Consider the following 25,654-nt stretch of genomic DNA (forward strand, 5'->3'; position numbering starts at 1 on the left):
GTAGAGACTGTTTTTGTCTGAGGAGCAAGTTCCATTCCTGGTCCAAATTTTTGGCATGCTCATAGTGGGCTATTAAAATTAAGCTGCTAGGAAAGGACACAACTTCTAGAAGTGATTCATACAATTTTCAAATTTCAGTATTAAAGGGAAATTTTACTTTTAAAACATTTGACAACAGTATTTTAACATGCGCTCATGTTAAAATACTCATGGTTGCTTCCATGGATGCTCATGGCTGCCCATCAGAATCACCTCGAGTCTTTTAAAAAAAATACAGATTTCTGACTCTCACCCTTAGAGAATCTGATTCAGAAGATCTGAGGTAGAGCTCAGGGATTTCAGAGAATTCCCCCAAGTAGTTTCTGATGCAGCTGATCTGTACTGGTATTTGGAATCTACCTGTTTAGATGACTCTCTTTAAAATAAATGATTAAATAGGAAGGCACCTAGAATGTGTATAAATCATTTAGAGCCACCTGTCAGAGTCAGAGATTTCAAAGGCAGGGTTTTTAATGATCGTCTCACCTATTCCTATGTCTGCAACAGCAGTAAGTAACCCTGTTCTAGGCTAGAAGATTGGGGAAGAGCAGTATCTTTGATCTCCTGTATTTTGAGGCTTATGTCAACCTAAGTGTCTCCTATTAGAGTTTTAAGCCATTTTCTTTTTAGTCTGCAGGCTAAGTAGCATTTGTGGCATAGATCTTATTTTATGCTAAATAATTTCATTGTTACCCTGTGGGCTTAAAAAATCTCTCCAGTTTATGGGTCCCTGAATCGGACACAAGGCCTGACTGGTATAAAAGTGTTATGTAATTTTTCTATTGGTCACATTTCTTTAACCTAATATACTCACAGAAAGTAGTAAATGTAGTAATAGTGTTTGTTTTCTCTCATCACAACCCCAGGGTACCAGGTACAAGGTGAGTTGGGGATGGTGGGAGATAATGAGTTGGAATGAGTTTTCTGGGTTGCCTACTAGTAATCTGGGTGCTTGGAACTGTATCCCCTGCCATTGAGCCATGCTTAAGCCTAGAGTGGGTGTTGGCTGAATTTGAGGAAATATGCTCACAGTTACATGCCAAAGGGGTTTCTCTTCCTTGTTGCAGTGTCTGAGGATGGAGAAGGCATCATCTTGCCCTCCATCATTGCCCCTTCCTCTTTGGCCTCAGAGAAAGTGGACTTCAGTAGTTCCTCTGACTCAGAATCTGAGATGGGACCTCAGGAAGCAACACAGGCAGAATCTGAGGATGGAAAGCTGACCCTACCATTGGCTGGGATTATGCAGCATGATGCCACCAAGCTGTTGCCGAGTGTCACAGAACTTTTCCCAGAATTTCGTCCTGGGAAGGTACTTTCTATGGAGAATGTCCACATTGCAAACGACTGCCCTCTTGTAGATACTGAGTTGTGTTGTTAAGATACTGAATATGGAATGGGTAGAATCTAAAGGTTTCCTTTTTTTAAGTTTTGTGCATTGGTAGTACATGTGATTTATATAGTTCTCATTAGAAATTGTCCTTTCTGTTTTAAAAGAACTAATCCAAATTATTAATGAACATTTTACTTTCTTGGCAGATGTTATAAATCTGAGTTCAGCATTTCTTGATCCCTCCCTCACAGTTGAGTGGAATCCTCAAGGGAGTTTCCAGACTCAGAGCTACTGTTTTCCTATCTGACATTGAGTCTCTGACATAGAAGCACGTTTTGTGTTCTAGGTGTTACGCTTCCTACGTCTTTTTGGACCAGGGAAGAATGTCCCATCTGTTTGGCGGAGTGCTCGGAGAAAGAGGAAGAAGAAGCACCGTGAACTAATACAGGAAGAGCAGATCCAGGAGGTGGAGTGCTCAGTAGAATCAGAAGTCAACCAGAAATCTTTGTGGAACTACGACTACGCTCCACCACCACCTCCAGAGCAGTGTCTCTCTGATGATGAAGTAGGCAAAGTAGAGATCTGGAATTAAGACCTAAGAGGGGAACAAATGAGTTCTCCCTAGCTTATGTCTAAATTGAAAATGATACCTTAGCAGGTAGTGTCCTGTGCTGATTATCATTAAGTAATCACGATTTCAATCCCAGTGGCTGTCCCTTCCCTGTTGTAATAGAAAAGTATTGGGGACAGGCAGATGGTGATACACTGATGAGTAGGAAAGTTGAATGATAGAGTATGCCATGATATACCTCCATTGTTTACATTCGAACTCCAGTCCTGTTCAAGAATCATCCTTATGGCTCCTCTAAGTTCCCCTCCTGCCTCTTAACTCCCTGTAGCCTTAGGGCATCTGGGATCAGGATATCTTCCTCCCCTTCTACTTTATTCTGTTACAGATCACAATGATGGCTCCTGTGGAGTCCAAGTTTTCCCAGTCAACTGGAGATACAGATAAAGTGACAGACACTAAGCCAAGAGTGGCTGAGTGGCGTTATGGTCCTGCTAGACTGTGGTATGATATGCTGGGTGTTCCTGAAGATGGCAGTGGGTTTGACTATGGCTTCAAACTGAGAAAGATGGAACTTGAACCTGTGATGAAATGTAGAATGATGGAGGTAAGTAACACTGGTATGTAAGAAAGGAATCACTGTGCCCAGAGCCCTATCAGTTTTACTTTACTTTTCAACCGGGGAGACACTGGGTAGGGTTTCCTTGGTGGGAGATTGAGGTGTCCAAGCCTTTTGTTTGGTGTGGTATATCACCCTGGCAACTTGGCCCCACTGCAGGGATTCTGTTTGTGAGATGAGTGCTGTGCCAGACTAGGAGTGGGAGGAGGCAGATACCCCTTTGTTATCAGGTTCTTCTCTCAAGTCAGGGACCACACTTGATGTATCTCTTGTGGCATTTGGAGTGGGAACTCTGACAAGTGACCATTCAGGGATTTGTTGTTCCTCTCCTACTTGTGTAGGACTTCAGGAAACTTGAGGAAAGCAGTGGCACTGATCTTCTGGCTGATGAAAACTTCCTGATGGTGACACAGCTGCATTGGGAGGATGATATCATCTGGGATGGCGAGGATGTCAAACACAAAGGGACAAAACCACAGCGTGCAAGCTTGGCAGGCTGGCTTCCTTCCAGCATGACTAGGAATGCCATGGCTTACAATGTTCAACAAGGTGTGCATCTATGCCCGCTGTGTCCAGCACAAACTGTCCTTCATCTCAGTCATCTTAAGTAGGCTTAGCTGTCATCTTGGCTGCTGAGGGACAGTGAAATGTTTTGGATCTGAGCCCTGATTCTAGTCTGTAATGTTTTTTTTACACTGTTAATGAACTAGGTTGGACTCTGATTTCTCATTAGAAAAATGTGAAAACTACTTTGAAGTTAAAGATCTTTCTGAACTGTAACAATGCTTTTATCTTTATAGTCTACTTTTGTTTCCAAAGGCCCTTTATCTTTATCGTTCTGCAATTTGCTTTTTTCCTTCTTAAATACACGTGGACACTCAAAAAAGGTATGCTATGCTTAATGTAGAAAACTGTGAAGATACAGTACAGTGTCAAAAATCACTGGTAATCCTACCATCTAGAGACTATCAGCTTTAACATTTTGGTGTATTTTTCTTTCAGTTTTCTGTCTTGTGTGTGTATGTAGCTGAGCTCATTCAATTTTACATGTTGTGCTTTTCACATAATGTAATATTATTTTACGTCATTTAAAGCTCTTCATAAAAATGTTTAATGACATGGGAAATTCATTTTAAATGGAAAAAAAAACCCAGATATGAAGTGGCATATTTGATACCTTGTTTGCATGAGTGAAAAAGAAAAACACACTGTATAAACAGAAAGTTTACTAAAAGGGAATATACTATGGGATTTACAGTGGTTCCTTATAGTTTGTAAGATCACAAACAGCTTCGCAGTTTTATTTATACCTTTTGTGTATTTTCCAGATTTTCTTGAGTTAATCTGGATTGCTTTTATAATTCAGAGGAAAACCAAAAATGTCTTTTAAATCTAAGAAATAGTTTTTTTTCTTTTTCCTTCCCTTTTTTTTCTTAACATCTTTATTGGAGTATAATTGCTTTACAATGGTGTGTTAGTTTCTGCTTTACAACAAAATGAATCAGTTATATATGTACATATGTTCCCATATCTCATCCCTCTTGCATCTCCCTCCCTCCCACCCTCACTATCCCACCCTCCCTATCCCACCCCTCCAGGTGGTCATGAAGCACGGAGCTGATCTCCCTGTGCTGTGCGGCTGCTTCCCCCTAGCTATCTACCTTACGTTTGGTAGTGTATATATGTCCATGCCTCTTTCTCGCTTTGTCACAGCTTACCCTTCCCCCTCCCCATATCCTCAATTCCATTCTCCAGTAGGTCTGTGTCTTTATTCCTGTCTTACCCCTAGGATCTTTGTGACATTTTTTCCCCCTAAATTCCATATATATATGTGTTAGCATACGGTATTTATCTCTCTCTTTGTGACTTACTTCACTCTGTATGACAGATGCTGGGTCTATCCACCTCATTACAAATAGCTCAATTTCGTTTCTTTTTATGGCTAATATTCCATTGTATATATGTGCCACATCTTCTTTATCCATTCATCCGATGATGGACACTTAGGTTGTTTCCATCTCCAGGCCCATCTCCAGGCTATTGTAAATAGAGCTGCAATGAACAATTTGGTACATGACTCTTTTTGAATTATGGTTTTCTCAGGGTATATGCCCAGTAGTGGGATTGCTGGGTCATATGGTAGTTCTATTTGTAGTTTTTTAAGGAACCTCCATACTGTTCTCCACAGTGGCTGTATCAGTTTACATTCCCACCAACAGTGCAAGAGGGTTCCCTTTTGTCCACACCCTCTCCAGCATTTATTGTTTCTAGATTTTTTGATGATGGCCATTCTGACTGGTGTGAGGTGAGAACTCATTGTAGTTTTGATTTGCATTTCTCTAATGATTAGTGGTGTTGAGCATTCTTTCATGTGTTTGTTGGCAGTCTGTATATCTTCTTTGGAGAAATGTCTATTTAGGTCTTCTGCCCATTTTTGGGTTGGGTTGTTTGGTTTTTTGTTATTAAGCTGCATGAGCTGCTTATAAATTTTGGAGATTAATCCTTTGTCAGTTGCTTCATTTGCAAACATTTTCTCCCATTCTGAGGGTTGTCTTTTGGTCTTGTTTATGCTATCCTTTGCTGTGCAAAAGCTTTGAAGTTTCATTAGATCCCATTTGTTTATTTTTGTTTTTATTTCCATTTCTCTGGGAGGTGGGTCAAAAAGGATCTTGCTGTGATTTATGTCAGAGTGTCCTGCCTATATTTTCCTCTAAGAGTTTGATAGTTTCTGGCCTTACGTTATGTCTTTAATCCATTTTGACCTTATTTTTGTGTGTGGAGTTAGGGAGTGATCTCATCTCATACTTTTACATGTACCTGTCCAGTTTTCCCAGCACCACTTATTGAAGAGGCTGTCCTTTCTCCACTGTACATTCTTGCCTCCTTTATCAAAGATAAGGTGACCATATGTGCGTGGGTATGTCTCTGGGCTTTCTATCCTGTTCCATTGATCTATCTTTCTGTTTTTGTGCCAGTACCATACTGCCTTCATTACTGTAGCTTTGTAGTATAGTCTGAAATCAGGGAGCCTGATTCCTCCAGCTCCGTTTTTTGTTCTCAAGATTGCTTTGGCTATTCGGGGTCTTTCCTGTTTCCATACACATTGAAATTTTTTGTTCTAGTTCTGTGAAAAATGCCAGTGGTACTTCGATAGGGATTGCATTGAGTCTGTAGATTGCTTTGGGTAGTAGAGTCATTTTCACAACGTTCATTCTTCCAGTCCAAGAACATGGTATATCTCTCCATCTATTTGTATCATCTTTAATTTCTTTCATCAGTGTCTTATAATTTTCTGCATACAGGTCTTCTGTCTCCTTAGGTAGGTTTATTCCTAGATATTTTATTCTGTTTGTTGCAATGGTAAATGTGGGAGTGTTTTCTTGATTTCACTTTCAGATTTTTCATCATTAGTGTATAGGAATGCCAGAGATTTCTGTGCATTAATTTTGTATGCTCCTACTTTACCAAATTCATTGATTAGCTCTAGTAGTTTTCTGGTAGCATCTTGAGGATTCTCTATGTATAGTATCATGTCATATGCAAACGGTGACAGCTGCTTCTTTTCTGATTCGGATTCCTTTTATTTCCTTTTCTTCTCTGATGGTTGTGGCTAAAACTTCCAAGACTGTTGAATAAGAGTGGTGAGAGTGGGCAACCTTGTCTTGTTCCTGATCTTAGTGGAAATGCTTTCAGTTTTTCACCATTGAGGACGATGTTGGCTGTGGGTTTGTCATATGTGGCCTTTATTATGTTGAGGAAACTTCCCTCTATGCCTACTTTCTGCAGGGTTTTTATCATAAATGGGTGTTGAATTTTGTCGAAAGCTTTCTCTGCATCTGTTGAGGTGATCATATGGTTTTTCTCCTCCAGTTTGTTAATATGGTGTATCACATTGATTTGCGTATATTGAAGAATCCTTGCATTCCTGGAATAAACCCCACTTGATCATGGTGTATGATCCTTTTAACGTGCTGTTAGATTCTGTTTGCTAGTATTTTGTTGAGGGTTCTTGCATCTATGTTCATCAGTAATATTGGCCTGTAGTTTTCTTTCTTTGTGACATCCTTGTCTGGTTTTGGTATCAGGGTGATGGTGGCCTCGTAGAATGAGTTTGGGAGTGTTCCTCCCGCTGCTATATTTTGGAAGAGTTTGAGAAGGATAGGTGTTAGCTCTTCTCTAAATGTTTGATAGAATTCTCCTGTGAAGCCATCTGGTCCTGGGCTTTTGTTTGTTGGAAGATTTTTAATCACAGTTTCAATTTCAGTGCTTGTGATTGGTCTGTTCATATTTTCTATTTCTTCCTGATTCAGTCTTGGCAGGTTGTGCATTTCTAAGAATTTGTCCATTTCTTTCAGGCTGTCCATTTTATTGGCATAGAGTTGCTTATAGTAATCTCATGATCTTTTGTATTTCTGCAGTGTCAGTTGTTACTTCTCCTTTTTCAGTTCTAATTCTATTGATTTGAGTCTTTTCCCTTTTTTTCTTGATGAGTCTGGCTAATGGTTTATCTATTTTGTTTATCTTCTCAAAGAACCACCTTTTAGTTTTATTGATCTTTGCTATTGTTTTCTTCGTTTCTTTTTCATTTATTTCTGATCTGATTTTTATGATTTCTTTCCTTCTGCTAACTTTAGGGTATTTTTGTTCTTCTTTCTCTAATTGCTTGAGGTGCAAGGTTAGGTTGTTTATTTGAGATGTTTCCTGTTTCTTAAGGTAGGATTGTATTGCTATAAACTTCCCTCTTAGAACTGCTTTTGCTGCATCCCATAGGTTTGGGGTCGTCGTGTCTGTATTGTCATTTGTTTCTAGGTATTTTTTATTTGATTTCTTCAGTGATCACTTCGTTATAAAGTAGTGTATTGTTTAGCCTCCATGAGTTTGTATTTTTTACAGATCTTTTCCTGTAATTGATATCTAGTCTCATAGCGTTGTGGTCGGAAAAGATACTTGATACAATTTCAATTTTCTTAAATTTACCAGGACTTGATTTGTGACCCAAGATATGATATATCCTGGAGAATGTTCCATGAGCACTTGAGAAAAATGTGTATTCTGTTGTTTTTGGATGGAGTGTCCTATAAATATCAATTAAATCCATCTTGTTTAATATATCATTTAAAGCTTGTGTTTCCTTATTTTCATTTTGCATGATCTGTGCATTGGTGAAAGTGGGGCTATGAATGTGTTACTGTCGATTTCCCCTTTTATGGCTGTTAGTATTTGCCTTATGTATTGAGGTGCTCCTATGTTGGGTGCATAAATATTTACAATTGTTATGTCTTCTTCTTGGACCGATCCCTTGATCATTATGTAGTGTCCTTCTTTGTCTCTTCTAATAGTCTTTATTTTAAAGTCTATTTTGTGTGATATGAGAATTGCTACTCCAGTTTTTTTTTGGTTTCCAATTGCATGAAATATCTTTTTCCATCTCCTTACTTTCAGTCTGTATGTGTCTCTAGGTCTGAAGTTGGTCTCTTATAGACAGCAAATATATGGGTCTTGTTTTTGTATCCATTCAGCCAATCTGTCTTTTGGTGGGAGCATGTAGTCCATTTACATTTAAGGTAAGTATCGATATGTATGTCCCTATTCCCATTTTCTGAATTATTTTGGATTCGTTGTTGTAGGTCTTTTCCTTCTCTTGTGTTTCTTGCCTAGAGAAGTTCCCTTAGCAGTTGTTGTAGAGCTGGTTTGGTGGTGCTGAACTCTGTCAGCTTTTGCTTGTCTGTAAAGGTTTTAATTTCTCTGTCAAATCTGAATGAGATCCTTGCTGGGTAGAGTAATCTTGGTTGCAGGTTTTTCTCCATCACTTTAAATATGTCCTGCCAGTCCCTTCTGGTTTGCAGTTTCTGCTGAAAGACCAGCTGTTAACCTTTTGGGGATTTCCTTGTGTGTTATTTGTTGTTTTTCCCTTGCTGCTTTTAATATGTTTTCCTTGTATTTAATTTTTGACAGTTTGATTAATATGTGTCTTGGCGTATTTCTCCTTGGATTTATCTTGTATGGGACTCTCTGTGCTTCCTGGACTTGATTAACTATTTCCTTTCTCATATTAGGGAAGTTTTCAACTATAATTTCTTCAAATATTTTCTCAGTCCCTTTCTTTTTCTCTTCTTCTTCTGGAACCCCTATAATTTGAATGTTGGTACGTTTAATGTTGTCCTAGAGGTCTCTGAGACTGTCCTCAGTTCTTTGCATTTTTTCTTTATTCTGCTCTGCAGTAGTTATTTCCACTATTTTATCTTCCAGGTCACTTATCTGTTCTTCTGCTTCAGTTATTCTGCTATTGATCCCATCTAGAGTATTTTTAGTTTCATTTATTGTGTTGTTCATCGTTGTTTGTTTCATCTTCAGTTCTTCTAGGTCTTTGTTAAATGTTTCTTGCATTTTGTCTATTCTATATCCAAGATTTTGGATCATCTTTAATATCACTATTGTGAATTCTTTTTCAGGTAGACTGCCTAGTTCCTCTTCATTAGTTAGGTCTGGTGGGTTTTTATCTTGCTCTTTCATCTGCTGTGTGTTTTTCTGACTTCTCATTTTGCTTATCTTATTGTGTTTGGGGTCTCCTTTTTGCAGGCTGCAGGTTCGTAGTTCCCGTTGTTTTTGGTGTCTGTCCCCAGTGGCTAAGGTTGGTTCAGTGGGTTTTGTAGGCTTCCTGGTGGAGGGGACTAGTGCCTGTGTTCTGGTGGATGAGGCTGGATCTTGTCTTTCTGGTGGGCAGGTCCAAGTCTGGTGGTGTGTTTTGGGGTGTCTGTGGACTTATTGTGATTTTAGGCAGCCTCTCTGCTAATGGGTGGGGTTGTGTTCCTGTCTTGCTAGTTGTTTGGTATAGGATGTCCAGCACTAGCTTGCTGGTCGTTGAGTGAAGCTGGGTGCTGGTGTTGAGATGGAGATCTCTGGGAGATTTTCGCCATTTGATATTATGTGGAGCTGGGAGGTCTCTTGTTGACCAATGTCCTGAAGTTGGCTCTCCCACCTCAGAGGCACAGCACTGACTCCTGGCTGCCGCACCAAGAGCCTTTCATCCACACGGCAAGAACTTTTAGAAGGTATTCGGGAAGACGAATCAGAGGAAGAGTGTGGAAGCCGAAGTTTGTGAGGTTCCAGAGCACAGACACGTACACACCTCCCATCTCCTTCACCAGCATTTGCACCTCTGCCTCTTGCTGCCCTCAGAGGCTGCGAATCTCTGCAGAGCACGCCCAGTTCCTTATTCAGGCCTGTGCCCCGCTGTGGGCGGAGGTCATGGGAAGGATGCGACTGCCGGCTGACCTGGAGCTGAACCTCTTTCCTTCCTTCTATCTAAACACTTTATTAGTTACATAGCAGTCATACTTGGATGTTTTCATAATTTACCAATAATTATTGTATTTTAAATATAACATATTTTACTACATTTATTGTTAGCGTATTTTACCATATCATTTATTACCATAATTTAATCAGTCCATTATTAAACACTTAGCTGTTTAAATTTTGACTATTATAGAAAAACATTGCAGTGAGCATTTTTGTCTGCAACATTTTTTAAAATACACTGTATCCACTAGGTTTCTTTTCAGTAGCCACATGAGTAACTAGTAGCATTTGCTCCTTTTCCCTTTGCTAGAACTGAAGGGGGCATAAATGTTTTGTTTGTTATTGTTTTCTCGTGTTTTGACTAGGTTTTGCAGCAACCCTGGATGATGACAAACCTTGGTACTCCATTTTTCCCATTGACAATGAGGAGCTAGTATATGGACGCTGGGAGGACAATATCATTTGGGATGCTCAGGCCATGCCCCGGCTCTTGGAGCCTCCTGTTTTGACACTTGATCCCAATGATGAGAACCTCATTTTGGGTATGGTACTGGCTGGGTCAGTGTTTCTCCTCCATAATTGACAGCTTGCTCTGCTAATGTTGGGGGCAGGAGCAAATCAGAAGGGTTGGGAAGGTCAAGACTAGAAGCTTCTTGATAGCAGTTTGAGAGAGCAAAGTTGTGGTTGTCAGTTTCTAGTATTTGTGTATTGTTTAGGGAAAACTCATAAGATAGGAATGTTGGAAAGTAGTACCTTGTAGATGTCAGAAGTGTAGTTTGGTTGGAGTTGATTATGGACTGGAAGTGGTCTGGAGAAGGATGAGAAATCTGGTTAGGAATTGCAAAGGTGTCATTAGGAAAGGTGAATCTTAAGGGATAACAACTCCAGGGTGACTTTTGTTTCCTCAGAAATTCCAGATGAAAAGGAAGAGGCTACTTCTAACTCCCCCTCCAAGGAGAGTAAGAAGGAATCATCTCTGAAGAAGAGTCGAATTCTGTTAGGGAAAACGGGAGTCATCAAGGAGGAACCACAGCAGGTCTGTGAAGGGAAAAGGGGTTTGGTGTTTAGAAGAACAAAGAAAGGTAATGGAGAAGAGTAGTCTCACTAAGGTTTGATGATCTATCATTAGAACATGTCTCAGCCAGAAGTGAAAGATCCATGGAATCTCTCCAATGATGAATATTACTACCCTAAGCAACAGGGTCTTCGAGGCACCTTTGGAGGAAATATTATCCAGGTAAAAGTAGCATTTTTTCTGTGGTGAATGGGAACCACTGCTTTTTATGATGGAGGATATGGGTAAATCTTGCCTAGGCTGGAGTTTAATGTGAACCTTTGTATTTCTGTCTTAGCACTCAATTCCTGCTGTGGAATTGCGGCAGCCCTTCTTTCCCACCCACATGGGGCCCATTAAACTACGGCAGTTCCATCGCCCACCTCTAAAGAAGTACTCTTTTGGGGCACTATCTCAGCCAGGTCCCCACTCAGTCCAGCCCTTGCTAAAGCACATCAAAAAGAAGGCTAAGGTATGATTGAATCTTGGTTAGAAAAAAACAGCTATAAAAGACACTGGAGTACAAATGGGGGAGATGGACTGGATATTAGATGATACTAGGATATTACTTATTTTCTTAGATGTGATAGAATGTTACTGTGGTTATTTAGGAGAATATCCTTATTCTTGGGAGATGTATGTTAAAATGCGGTGAAGTACCATGATAACTGCAACTTTGAAAAGCGGTTAAGCAAAATCTATTGAGAGATAGTTACAGGTGAAACAAATATGGCAAAATATAAAGTTACATCTAAGTGGTGGGATAATAGGTGTTCATAGTTTTGACTTTATGTTTGAAAATTTTTGCAATGAAATTGGAAAAAAAAAAAGGCAAGTAAAAGTTCTTGATGTCTCAATGAACAACATCACTCTGTAATTATTGTCCTGTCAGTAGCTGTACTGTATTGTCTTTGTTCTCGGCAGATGAGAGAACAAGAGAGGCAAGCTTCAGGTGGTGGAGAGATGTTTTTCATGCGCACACCTCAGGACCTCACAGGCAAAGATGGAGATCTTATTCTTGCAGAATATAGTGAGGAAAATGGACCATTAATGATGCAGGTTGGCATGGCAACCAAGATTAAAAACTACTATAAGCGGGTGAGTCTGCTCAGAAAATCTTTGTTGTTAGTATAGCTGTAGTTAAATATCCAGTGATCATATGTGAACGTGTATTTTCTTATTTTATACTAGAAATTTATTGGGAGAAAGGAATGATATCCATTTTGCAGGTAGTACTATTAGTAGAATGCTGTGCTCATGGAATATTTTGTGTAGGCTTATTGATTATATTCTGGGATAGTAACTGGGTCTGCTGCATTCCTTATAGAAACCCGGAAAAGATCCCGGAGCCCCAGATTGTAAATATGGAGAAACTGTTTACTGCCATACATCTCCTTTTCTAGGCTCACTCCATCCTGGACAATTACTGCAGGTGAGGAATTATTTCCTGTTGTAACTCTGTCCTAAGGAAATTGACAGATGAGGAGCTAGTCAGCCCAAAAAGGACCAATTCTAGTTGATTGAGATACTGTTTATACATTAAGTATGGGAAAGAGCAATATAAACTAAAAATGATTATAATAGAAAAATTTTTTGCATCTTTTTATTGAAACTGGCTCCTTATTATGTTATTCAGTAAGTTAAATTTGAAATAGTTTTTTGAAAATACCTAGTGGTAAGAAGTCCAGAAACATCTGGGTGTCATAGGGAAGTCAACCTGGGATTAATAATTTACTATAGGGACTTCCCTGGTGGTCCAGTGGTTAAGACTTCACCTTCCAATGCAGGGGGTGCAGGTTCGATACCTGGTTGGGGAGCTAAGATCCCACATGCCTCGGGGCCAAAAAAACCAAAACAAAAAACAGAAGCAATATTGTAACAAATTTAATAAAGGCTTTAAAAATTGTCCACGTTTTAAACAAATCTTTAAAAAAATTTACGGTAGTTAATTTATGGATGTTTAATTTGTATGTGTAAGATGGGTATGTTTTGATTATATTAGTTGTGGTCACTTTGAGTATTGAACCACCCTGAACTGTGCTACTTACAGTCCCCAGCTGTAGTGAAATGGTTTTTTCCCCTCTTTGTTCTGATGGGTATAGAGATGCTCTTTGGTAACCTAGCTTTTACATATTTTGTTAAGGCAATGTACAGAGGTCCACAAATGATGTGAGGAAATCTTTAGCACTCTTCTACCTTGTTTCCCCCCCACACCCACCCCACTTCATTTCTCTTGGCAATCTTAACCATTTTACCTGCTCTTGTACCTACTTTATTCCATTGTTTCTATTGCTTATTCTCTCAAAGCATCTACAAAGCACATTGTTTTTTTATCCTTTACATCTGTAATCCATTTCCCACCATATTTTGAGTGTCACCTTCATACTGTTCCTGGAGTTCCTACCCCTGTAACTTTCTATTGAGATTTTCTTTTTTTTTTTTTTTTTTTTTTTTTGCGGTAAACGGGCCTCTCACTGTTGTGGCCTCTCCCGTTGCGGAGCACAGGCTCCGGACGCTCAGGCTCAGCGGCCATGGCTCACGGGCCCAGCCGCTCCGCGGCATGTGGGATCTTCCCGGACTGGGGCACGAACCCGTGTCCCCTGCATCGGCAGGCGGACTCTCAACCACTGCGCCACCAGGGAAGCCCTATTGAGATTTTCTACCAGTCCATCCCCTTCTTTTGTGGCTACTTTTGTAGTCTCTCAGAGAGATGCTTTTTTACCTTCCCCTGTAACTTTTTCACATTTAGAATTTTCTTTCCACACCTATCTATTGAAGATCCTCCCTCTTTCTACTTTTTTGATTTTTTTGAAAAGTCTTTCCTTAGAATCACAGCTTCTTGTGATAGTTGATCCTCATCTGGCTGCTACTTAAAGAAGCTCAAATGTTTCTGTCCTGCATGTTTAGTCTGTCTTTTCTAGCACACTTTCTAATTCATTAGTTGTTTTTGTTGTTTTATTTTTTTATTAATTTACTTAACAAATGTTTTGATCTCACATATTATGTCAAGGGCTATGCTAGGTCTAGGGTAATAGTATGGTACTTGTTAGTTTATAAAGTGATTTTCATATATAATCTTTATAGCAATCGTGTGAGGTATAGGCGTTTTAAATATCTCCATTTTGGAGATGAGGAAAATTAAGCTCATAGATACTAAGTAATTTATCTGACATCATACAGTGAGTAGCAGAGCCAGTGTCATCTGAATCCAAATTCTGTAGTTTTCCTACTACTGACTCTTAAAGGTAGCCAGTGGGTAAAAAATTATCTGTCTAATCCCATTTGATACTCCATGTTATAATTTGTTTACGTTATTCGATAGACCTTAGATGGCATAATGGGGATAGAGAGCAAACAAGCTTGATTTCCCTTTCTCATTAGTTTACTAAATTTCCAGGGTTTCTCTGTATATAACTTTTGTGTTTTTGTTTTTGTTAGGCATTTGAGAACAACCTTTTTCGTGCTCCAATTTATCTTCATAAGATGCCAGAAAGTGATTTCCTTATCATTCGCACAAGACAAGGTTACTATATTCGGGAATTAGTGGATATTTTTGTGGTTGGACAGCAGTGCCCCTTGTTTGAAGTTCCTGGGCCCAACTCCAAAAGGGCCAATACACATATCCGAGACTTTCTCCAGGTAAGAATGAGAGGATAGGGAGGGGCTCTGGGTGTACATAAAAGGATATGTGGACTTGGGCACACCAGGAAAGATCAAAACACATAGGGCATTAGCAGGGGAAGGGACCCTGGGGAGGACTTTTATCCTTACTTTGCCAAATAAAAAAAATACGGTTTGTTGGGCAGGTTTTTATTTACCGCCTGTTCTGGAAGAGTAAAGATCGGCCACGACGGATCCGAATGGAAGATATAAAAAAAGCCTTTCCTTCCCATTCAGAAAGCAGCATCCGGAAGAGGCTAAAGCTCTGCGCTGACTTCAAACGCACAGGTCATCAGTTGTGACTGATTATATGTCCTCTCTGCCTCTCTCCAAGAAAGGAATTACGGCTTCCAGTTAAAAGGATAAACATACAGTTAGTAAAGTAGAAAAAAGTAATAAAGTCATCAAAAGGAGGTAGCAAATCTTCTAATTATGGAGGCTCTGATTACTATTTAATTTTTTTTTTTTTTTTTTTTTTGCTATTTAATCTTGCCTGTCAGGAAATTCAGTGTGATTGTTGGATGTCTTACATGAAATATAGGAAACCTAGCAGCAGGGCTTTTCTTTGCCGGACAGTCAGGCTAACTGTGGCTAGGCCTGATACCTTCTGGGACATTGCCTAGTTCAGTCTTGTTTTGCTATCCCTGTTGCTGTCAATGAAAGGGCCTTTGGAATTCAGAATGGTCTCATTTTCTCTATCTTTTCTAGGCATGGACTCAAACTGGTGGGTGCTGAAGTCTGATTTTCGTTTACCAACTGAGGAGGAGATCAGGGCTATGGTGTCTCCAGAGCAGTGCTGCGCTTATTATAGCATGATAGCAGCAGAGCAGCGGCTGAAGGTGAACACCTTCCTCTTAGGCACTACTTATGCCTATGGGTTTTTTTCAGAGAGATGAGGGTGAAGACTTTTCTCACTGGCTTACAAATGATGATTACTAGATTATTACCAACTATTTATAAAGTCACACTGTATGGTGTACTCTGTGTACATCAGTTCTGGGGTAAACTGCATTGTAGCTACATACCAGTGGGAAGGCTTAGTGAGGGACTTAGGGCATATTGTTTTGCTTTGAAAATGGTTGCTCATTCATTTGGGTGGTGGTTTTAATCACTGTTCTTTGTAAGACAGGTGTGTTAGCAGGAAAAGTACTTCTTAGTTGTTTGCCATAGCCTTCCAGGTGGGCAGAGATGATGATGGTGCTGGACATGTGGTTTAGAGAAGCATAATGTCCTTCTGAGGCCAAAATAGGAAAGGTCTAGCTGGGGTGAGATAGCACAACTCTGTCCCATTGAGTTAATAAGCATCTCTATTCCTCTTCCTAACGGGCCTTAACTATTCACATGTATTAGCCTAAGGATGTAGAATGGTGATAGGTACGCCTAAGACTTTACAGAATCCATTCTCTACGCAAAATGGGCTTTGGTGTTCTGTACTTGGTATTCAGTGAAACTTGTGCTTTGTCTTATGCATGGATTTGTCCTCTTCCAGGATGCTGGCTATGGTGAGAAGTCCTTTTTTGCTCCAGAAGAGGAAAATGAGGAAGATTTCCAGATGAAGATTGATGATGAGGTATGGCTTTAATCTTTATTGGTACATCCCATTTATCCTTTTTTTTAAAAAAAAAAACAGCTTTATTGAGATGATTGACATACAATAAACGTCACGTATTTAAAGTGTACTATTTGGTACATTTCATTGTATGTTTATACCTGTGAAATTGTTGTGACAAGATAATGAGTGTATCTGTCACCCCCACAAGTTTCTTAGTGCCTCTTTGAAATCCCTTTCTCCATTCTCCTCCCTTCTCTCTACCCTCCCTGTCCCTCCTTGACAACCACTGATGTGCTTCCCGTCACTATAGATGAGTTTGCACTTTTTAGAATTTTAGGTAAATGGAATCGTACAGTTACATGTACTCTTTTTTTTAATACATGTAACACAAAATTTACCATCTTAACCTTTAAGTGTGTATTCAGTAGTGTTAAAGTACATTCACATTGTTATACAACCAATCTCCAGAACTCTTTTCATCTTGTAAAACTGAAACTATTACCCATTAAACAGTAATTCACCGTTTTTCCCTCCCTCAGCCCCTGGCAACCACCATTTTACTTTCTGTCCCTATGAATTCCCTATGAATTTTACTACTTCAGGTATTTCACCTAAGTGGAATCATACAGTATTTTTTTTTAACATCTTTATTGGGGTATAATTGCTTTACAATGGTGTGCTAGTTTCTGCTTTATAACAAAGTGAATCAGCTATACACATACATACGTTCCCATATCTCCTCCTTCTTACGTCTCCCTCCCTCGCACCCTCCCTATCCTACCCCTCCAGGTGGTCACAAAGCACCGAGCCGATCTCCCTGTGCCATGTGGCTGCTTCCCACCAGCTATCTACCTTACGTTTGTTAGTGTATGTATGTCCATGCCTCTCTCTCGCCCTGTCACAGCTCACCCTTCCCCCTCCCCATATCCTCAAGTCCGTTCTCCAGTAGGTCTGTGTCTTTATTCTTGTCTTACCCCTAGGTTCTTTGTGACATTTTTATTTTTCTTAACTTCCATATATATGTGTTAGCATACGGGATTTGTCTTTCTCTTTCTGACTTACTTCACTCTGTATGACAGACTCTAGGTCTATTCACCTCATTACAAATAGCTCAATTTCGTTTCTTTTTAGGGCTGAGTAATACTCCATTGTATGTATGTGCCACTTCTTCTTTATCCATTCATCTGTCGATGGACACTTAGGGTGCTTCCATGTCCTGGCTATTGTAAATAGAGCTGCAGTGAACATTCTGATACATGACTCTTTTTGAATTATGGTTTTCTCAGGGTATATGCCCAGTGGTGGGATTGCTGGGTCATATGGTAGTTCTATTTGTAGTTTTTTAAGGAACCTCCATACTGTTCTCCATAGTGGCTGAATCAATTCACATTCCCACCAGCAGTGAACAAGTGTTCCCTTTTGTCCACACCCTCTTCAGCATTTATTGTTTCTAGACTTTTTGATGATGGCCATTCTCACTGGTGTGAGATGATACCTCATTGTACTTTTGATTTGCATTTCTCTAATGATTAATGATGTTGAGCATTCTTTCATGTGTTTGTTGGCAGTCTGTATATCTTCTTTGGAGAAATGTCTATTTAGGTCTTCTGCCCATTTTTGGATTGGGGTGTTTTTTTGTTATTGAGCTGCATGAGCTGCTGGTAAATTTTGGAAATTAATCCTTCGTCAGTTGCTTCATTTGCAAATATTTTCTCCCATTCTGAAGGTTGTCTTTTGCTCGTTTATGGTTTCCTTTGCTGTGTAAAAGCTTTGAAGTTTCATTAGGTCCCATTTGTTTATTTTTGTTTTTATTTCCCTTTCTCTAGGAGGTGGGTCCAAAAGGATCTTGCTGCGATTTATGTCACAGAGTGTTCTGCCTATGTTTTCCTCTAAGAGTTTGATAGTTTCTGGCCGTTCATTTAGGTCTTTAGTCCATTTTGAGCTTATTTTTGTGTATGGTGTTAGGGAGTGGTCTCATCTCATACTTTCACATGTACCTGTCCAGTTTTCCCAGCACCACTTATTGAAGAGGCTGTCCTTTCTCCACTGTACATTCTTGCCTCCTTTATCAAAGATAAGGTGACCATATGTGCATGGGTTTATCTCTGGGCTTTCTATCCTGTTGCATTGATCTATCTTTCTGTTTCTGTGCCAGTACCATACTGTCTTGATTACTGTAGCTTTGTAGCATAGTCTGAAGTCAGGGAGCCTGATTCCTCCAGCTCCGTTTTTCGTTCCCAAGATTGCTTTGGCTATTCAGGGTCTTCTGTGTTTCCATACAAATTGTGAAATTTTTTGTTCTAGTTCTGTGAAAAATGCCAGTGGTACTTTGATAGGGATTGCATTGAATCTGTAGATTGCTTTGGGTAGTAGAGTCATTTTCACAATGTTGATTCTTCCAATCCAAGAACATGGTATATCTCTCCATCTATTTGTATCATCTTTAATTTCTTTCATCAGCGTCTTATAATTTTCTGCATACAGGTGTTTTGTCTCCTTAGGTAGGTTTATTCCTAGATATTTTATTCTTTTGGTTGCAGTGGTAAATGGGAGTGTTTTCTTGATTTCACTTTCAGATTTTTCATCATTAGTGTATAGGAATGCCAGAGTTTTCTGTGCATTAATTTTGTATGCTGCTACTTTATCAAATTCATTGATTAGCCCTAGTAGTTTTCTGGAAGCATCTTTAGGATTCCCTATGTATAGTATCATGTCTACTGCAAACAGTGACAGCTTTACTTTTTCTTTTCCGATTTGGATTCCTTTTATTTCCTTTGCTTCTCTGATTGTTGTGGCTAAAACTTCCAAAACTATGTTTAATAAGAGTGGTGAGAGTGGGCAACCTTGTCTTGTTCCTGATCTTAGTGGAAATGCTTTCAGTTTTTCACCATTGAGGATGATGTTGGCTGTGGGCTTGTCATATATGGCCTTTATTATGTTGAGGAATGTTCCCTCTACGCCTACTTTTCTGCAGGGTTTTTATCATAAATGGGTGTTGAATTTTGTCAGAAGCTTTCTCTGCATCTATTGAGATGATCATGTGGTTTTTCTCCTTCAATTTGTTAATATGGTTTATCACATTGATAGATTTGCGTATATTGAAGAATCCTTGCTTTCTTGGAATAAACCCCACTTGATCATGGTGTATGATCCTTTTAATGTGCTGTTGGATTCTGTTTGCTAGTATTTTGTTGAGGATTTTTGCATCTATGTTCATCAGTGATAACTGGTCTGTAGTTTTCTTTCTTTGTGACATCCTTGTCTGGTTTTGGTATCAAGGTGATGGTGGCTTCGTAGAAGGAATTTGGGAGTGTTCCTCCCTCTGCTATATTTTGGAAGAGTTTGAGAAGGATAGGTGTTAGCTCTTCTCTAAACGTTTGATAGAATTCACCTGTGAAGCCATCTGGTCCTGGGCTTTTGTTTGTTGGAAGATTTTTAATCACAGTTTCAATTTCAGTGCTTGTGATTGGTCTGTTCATATTTTCTATTTCTTCCTGATTCAGTCTTGGCAGGTTGTGCATTTCTAAGAATTTGTCCCATTTCTTCCAGGTTGTCCATTTTTTTGGCATAGAGTTGCTTGTAGTAATCTCTCATAATCTTTTTTGTTTCTGTGGTGTCAGTTGTTATTCTCCTTTTTCATTTCTATTTCTATTGATTTGAGTCTTCTGCCTTTTTTTCTTGATGAGTCTTGCTAATGTTTTATCTATTTTGTTTATCTTCTCAAAGAACCAGCTTTTAGTTTTACTGATCTCTGCTTTCGTTTCCTTCATTTCTTTTTCATTTATTTCTGATCTGATTTTTATGGTTTCTTTCCTTCTGCTAACTTTGGGGTATTTTTGTTCTTCTTTCTCTAATTGCTTGAGGTGCAAGGTTTGGTTGTTTATTTGAGATATTTCCTGTTTCTTAAGGTGGGCTTGTATTGCTGTAAACTTCCCTCTTAGAACTGATTTTGCTGCATCCCATAGGTTTGGGGTCGTTGTGTGTCCACTGTCATTTGTTTCTAGGTATTTTTTAATTTCCTCTTTGATTTCTTCAGTGATCACTTCGTTATAAAGTAGTGTATTGTTTAGCCTCCATGTGTTAGTATTTTTTACCGATCTTTTCCTGTAATTGATATCTTGTCTCATGGCATTGTGGTCGGAAAAGATACTTGATACAATTTCAATTTTCTTAAATTTACCAAGGCTTGATTTGTGACCCAAGAGATGCTCTATCCTGGAGAATGTTCCATGAGCACTTGAGAAGAATGTGTATTCTGTTGTTTTTGGATGGAGTGTCCTATAAATATCAATTAAGTCCATCTTGTTTAATGTATCATTTAAAGCTTGTGTTTCCTTATTTATTTTCATTTTGCATGATCTGTCCATGGGTGAAAGTGGGGTGTTAAAGTCCCCTACTATGAATGTGTTACTGTCGATTTCCCCTTTTCTGGCTCTTAGTATTTGCCTTAATGTATTGAGGTGCTCCTATGTTGGGTGCATAAATATTTACAATTGTTATATCATCTTCTTGGGTCGATCCCTTGATCATTATGTAGTGTCCTTCTTTGTCTCTTCTAATAGTCTTTATTTTAAAGTCTGTCTGATATGAGAATTGCTACTCCAGCTTTCTTTTGGTTTCCATTTGCATGGAATATCTTTTTCCATCCCTTTACTTTCAGTCTGTATGTGTCTCTAGGTCTGAAGTGGGTCTCTTGTAGACAGCATATATATGGGTCTTGTTTTTGTATCCATTCAGCCAATCTGTGTCTTTTGGTGAGAGCATGTAGTCCATTTACATTTAAGGTAATTATCGATATGTATGTTCCTATTCCCATTTTCTAAATTGTTTTGGGTTCCTTATTGTAGGTCTTTTCCTTCTCTTGTGTTTCTTGCCTAGAGTAGTTCCTTTAGCATTTGTTTTAAAGCTGGTTTGGTGGTGCTGAACTCTCTCAGCTTTTGCTTGTCTGTAAAGGTTTTCATTTCTCCATCAAATCTGAATGAGATCCTTGCTGGGTAGAGTAATCTTGGTTGCAGATTTTTGTCCTTCATCACTTTCAGTATGTCCTGCCACTCCCTTCTGGCTTGCAGAGTTTCCCTTGTGTGTTATTTGTTGTTTTTCCCTTGCTGCTTTTAATATGCTTTCTTTGAATTTAATTTTTGACAGTTTGATTAATATGTGTCTTGGTGTATTTCTCCTTGGATTTATCCTGTATGGGACTCTGTGCTTCCTGGACTATTTCCTTTTCCATATTAGGGAAGTTTTCAACTATAATCTCTTCAAATATTTTCTCAGTCCCTTTCTTTTTCTCTTCTTCTGGCACCCCTATAATCCGGATGTTGCTGCGTTTAATGCTGTCCCAGAGGTCTCTGAGACTGTCCTCAGTTCTTTGCATTCTTTTTTCTTTATTCTGCTCTGCAGTAGTTATTTCCACTATTTTATCTTCCAGGTCACTTATCCGTTCTTCTGCCTCAGTTATTCTGCTATTGATCCCATCTAGAGTATTTTTCATTTCATTTATTGTGTTGTTCATGGTTGCTTGTTTCATCTTTAGTTCTTCTAGGTCCTTGTTAAATGTTTCTTGCATTTTGTCCATTCTATTTCCAAGATTTTGGATCATCTTTAATATCATTATTCTGAATTCTTTTTCAGGTAGACTGCCTATTTCCTCTTCATTTGTTAGGTCTGGTGGGTTTTTATCTTGCTCCTTCATCTGCTGTGTGTTTTTCTGTCTTCTCATTTTGCTTATCTTACTGTGTTTGGGGTCTCCTTTTTGCAGGCTGCAGGTTCGTAGTTCCTGTTGTTTTTGATGACTGTCTCCAGTGGCTAAGGTTGGTTCAGTGGGTTGTGTAGGCTTCCTGGTGGAGGGGACTAGTGCCTGTGTTCTGGTGGATGAGGCTGGATCTTGTTTCTCTAGTGGGCAGGTCCACGTCTGGTGGTGTGTTTTGGGGTGACTGTGGACTTATTGTGATTTTAGGCAGCCTCTCTGCTAATGGGTTGTGTTGTGTTCCTGTTTTGCTAGTTGTTTGGTGTAGGTTGTCCAGCACTGTAGCTTGCTGGTCATTGAGTGAAGCTGGGTGCTGGTGTTGAGATGGAGATCTCTGGGAGATTTTCACTGTTTGATATTATGTGGAGCTGGGAAGGTCTCTTGTTGACCAGTGTCGTGAAGTTGGCTCTCCCACCTGAGAGGCACAGCACTGAGTCCTGGTTGCAGCACCAAGAGCCTTTCACCCATATGGCTCAGAGTAAAAGGGAGAAAAAGTAGAGAGAGAATTAGTAGAGGTAGGAAGAAAGAAAGGAAGGAGGGAGGGAGGGAGGGAGGGAGGGAGAGAAGGAAGGAAGGAAGAAAGGAAAGAGGGAAAGCAAGGAGGGAGGGAGGAAGGAGGGAAGGAAAGAAAAAAGAAAGCAAGAAGATACAGTAAAATAAAATAAAGTATAATAAAGTTATTAAATTAAAAAATAATTATTTAGGGAAAAAAAAGGGACGGATAGAACCTTAGGACAAATGTTGGAAGCAAAGTTATACAGACAAAATCTTACACAGAAGCATACACATACACCCTCCCCAAAAGAGGTGAAGGGTAAAAAATCATAAATCTTGCTCTCAAGGTCCACCTCCTCGATTTGGGATGATTCGTTGTCTAAAGGAGGGAAGGAAGGAAGGAAGGAAGGAAAGAACGAACGAGAAAAAGAAGGTAAGGTGTAATAAAGTTACTAAAATTAATTATTAAGAAAAAAAATTTTAAAAAGACATGGACGGATAGAACCTTAGGACAAGTGGTGGAAGCAAAGCTATACAGATAAATTCTCACAGAGAAGCATACACATACACACTCACAAAGAGAAAAAGGGGAAAAAATCATAAATCTTGCTCTCAAGGTTCACCTCCTCCATATGGGATGATTCGTTGTCTAAAGGAGGGAAGGAAGGAAGGAAAGAAACGAGCGAAAGAAGGTAAGGTATAATAAAGTTATTAAAGTTAATTATTAAGAAAAAATTTTAAAAAACGGACGGATTGAACCCTAGGACAAGTGGTGGAAGCAAAGCTATACAGATAAATTCTCACACAGAAGCATACACATACACACTCACAAAAAGAGAAAAAGGGGAAAAAATCATAAATCTCGCTCTCGAAGTCCACCTCCTCAATTTGGGATGATTTGTTGTCTATTCATGTATTCCACAGATGCAGGGTACATCAAGTTGATTGTGGAGCTTTAATCCGCTGCTTCTGAGGCTGCTGGGAGAGATTTCCCTTTCTCTTCCTTGTTCTCACAGCTCCCAGGGGCTCAGCTTTGGATTTGGCCCCGCCTCTACATGTAGGTCGCTGGAGGGCGTCTGTTTTTTGCTCAGACAGGATGGGGTTAAAGGAGCCGCTGATTTGGGGGCTCTGGCTCACTCAGGCTGGGGGGAGGGAGGGGCGCGGAGTGCGGGGCGAGCCTGCGGCGGCAGAGGCCTACGTGACGTTGCACCAGCCTGAGGCCCGCTGTGCGTTCTCCCGGGGAAGTTGTCCTTGGATCCCGGGAACCTGGCAGTGGCGGGCTGCACACGCTCCCCGGAAGGGAGGTGTGGAGAGTGACCTGTGCTCGCACATGGGCCCCTTGGTGGCGGCAGCAGCAGCCTTAGCATCTCCCGCCCGTCCCTGGAGTCCGCGCTTTTAGCCGCGGCTCACGCCCGTCTCTGGGGTCTGCATTTTTACCCGCGGCTCACGCCCGTCTCTGTAGTTCCTTTAAGCAGCGCTCCTAAACCCCTCTCCGCGTTCGCTGGGAAACAAAGAGGGAAGAAAAAGTTTCTTGCCTCCCTCCCGGCTAGCTGTGGTGCACTAACCCCTTCAGGCTGTGTTCACGCTGTCAACCCCAGTCCTCTCCCTGCGCTCTGAGCAAAGCCCGAGCCTCAGCTCGCAGCAGCCCCGCCCACCCCGGAGGGTGAGCAGAGAAGCCTCTGGGGTGCTGAGTGCCGGTCGGCACCGATCCTCTGTGTGGGCATCTCCCCGCTTTGCCCTCCGCACCCCTGTTGCAGTGCTCTCCTCCGCAGCTCTGAAGCTCCCCCCTCCGCCACCCGCAGTCTCCGCCCACGAAGGGGCTTCCTAGTGTGTGGAAATGTTTCCTCCTTCACAGCTCCCTCCTACTGGTGCAGGTCCCGTCCCTATTCTTTTGTCTCTTTTTTCTTTTTTCTTTTGCCTTACCCAGGTACATGGGGGAGTTTCTTGCCTTTTGGGAGGTCTGAGGTCTTCTGCCAGCATTCAGTAGGTGTTGTGTAGGAGTCGCTCCACGTGTAGATGTATTTCTGGTGTATCTGGGGAGGAAGGTGATCTCCGCGTCTTACTCTTCCACCATTTTCTCCTCTGCCTCAGTATTTGTTTTTATATCACTGATTTATTTCATCTGGGATAAATATTCTTAAGGTTCATTCAGGTTGTAGCATATGTCAGAATTTCCTTCCTTTTTTTTTTTTTTTTTTTAGAGTTTTTGTTTTGTTTTTTATCGTCTGAGGCTGTGTTGGGTCTTTGTTGCTGCACGCGGGCTTTCTCTAGTTGTGGCGAGCGGGGGCTACTCTTTGTTGCGGAGAGCGGGCTTCTCATTGCAGTGGCTTCTTTTGTTGCAGAGCACGGGATCTAGGCGCGCGGGCTTCAGTAGTTGTGGCGCATGGGCTCTAGAGCGCAGGCTCAGTAGTTGTGGTGCACGGGCTTAGTTGCTCCATGGCATGTGGGATCTTCCCGGACCAGGGCTCGAACCCGTGTCCCCTGCATTGGCAGGCAGATTCTTAACCACTGCGCCACCAGGGAAGCCCTTTCTTCCTTTTTAAGGCTGAATAATATTCTGTGATATATATACACACATACACGTATACCATGGAATATTATTTTGATTATCCATTCATCCATTGATGGACATTTGCATTGTTTCCACCTCTTAGCTGTTGTGAATAGTGCTGCTATGAACATGGGTGTGCAGGTATCTCTTCAAGACCTTACTTTCAATTCTTTTGCATATATACCCAGTAATGGAATTATTGGATCATATGGTAATTCTATTTTTATCAGTAGTTTTTTCAGGAACCTCCATAATGTGTTTCAGAGCATCTGCACTGTTTTACATTCCTATAAATGGTGTATAAGAGTTCCAACATCTCCACTCTTTCGTCAGCATTTATTTATTGTTTTTTTGATAAGTAGCTATGTCAGTGGGTGTGAGGTGGTATCTTAGTGTGGTTTTGATTTGCATTTTGTTGATGATTAGTGTCTTTTCATGTGCTTGTTGGCCGTTTGTATGCCTTATTTTGAGAAATGTCTGTTCAAGCCCTTTGCCCATTTTTTGTTTGTTTGTTTTTTTGGCGGTATGAGGGCCTCTCACTGTTGTGGCCTCTCCCCGTTGAGGAGCACAGGCTCCAGACGTGCAGGCTCAGCGGCCATGGCTCACGGGCCTAGCTGCTCTGCGGCATGTGGGATCTTCCCGGATTGGGGCACAAACCCATGTCCCCTGCATCGGCAGGCGGACTCTCAACCACTGTGCCACCAGGGAAGCCCCTTTTGCCCATTTTTGAATTGTGTT

General features: G+C 40.4%; 1 protein-coding gene across 18 annotated transcripts in view; it reads left to right on the forward strand.

The window, feature by feature from the left end:
* The window catches only part of TAF1 (TATA-box binding protein associated factor 1), a 98,640-nt gene that overhangs the window by 5,061 nt on the left and 67,925 nt on the right, over positions 1-25,654 (forward strand). For 14 of the 18 annotated variants that reach the window (XR_004348043.1, XM_032619595.1, XM_032619591.1 and 11 more), the window contains exons 5-18: positions 1,107-1,348; positions 1,716-1,934; positions 2,326-2,544; positions 2,898-3,105; positions 10,224-10,400; positions 10,767-10,894; positions 10,988-11,095; positions 11,211-11,384; positions 11,837-12,010; positions 12,240-12,344; positions 14,351-14,551; positions 14,719-14,860; positions 15,281-15,411; positions 16,062-16,142. Coding sequence is in view for 17 of the 18 variants with exons in the window: in XM_032619595.1 (XP_032475486.1) it covers positions 1,107-1,348; positions 1,716-1,934; positions 2,326-2,544; positions 2,898-3,105; positions 10,224-10,400; positions 10,767-10,894; positions 10,988-11,095; positions 11,211-11,384; positions 11,837-12,010; positions 12,240-12,344; positions 14,351-14,551; positions 14,719-14,860; positions 15,281-15,411; positions 16,062-16,142 (2,309 nt within the window). In the remaining variant the exon portion in view is untranslated. The remainder of the gene's footprint in view (positions 1-1,106; positions 1,349-1,715; positions 1,935-2,325; positions 2,545-2,897; positions 3,106-10,223; positions 10,401-10,766; positions 10,895-10,987; positions 11,096-11,210; positions 11,385-11,836; positions 12,011-12,239; positions 12,345-14,350; positions 14,552-14,718; positions 14,861-15,280; positions 15,412-16,061; positions 16,143-25,654) is intronic. The other 4 variants (XM_032619600.1, XM_032619593.1, XM_032619603.1 and 1 more) reach the window with 2 other exon arrangements.

Source organism: Phocoena sinus, chromosome X (genome assembly GCF_008692025.1).
Source record: "Phocoena sinus isolate mPhoSin1 chromosome X, mPhoSin1.pri, whole genome shotgun sequence".
Taxonomy (NCBI): domain Eukaryota; kingdom Metazoa; phylum Chordata; class Mammalia; order Artiodactyla; family Phocoenidae; genus Phocoena; species Phocoena sinus.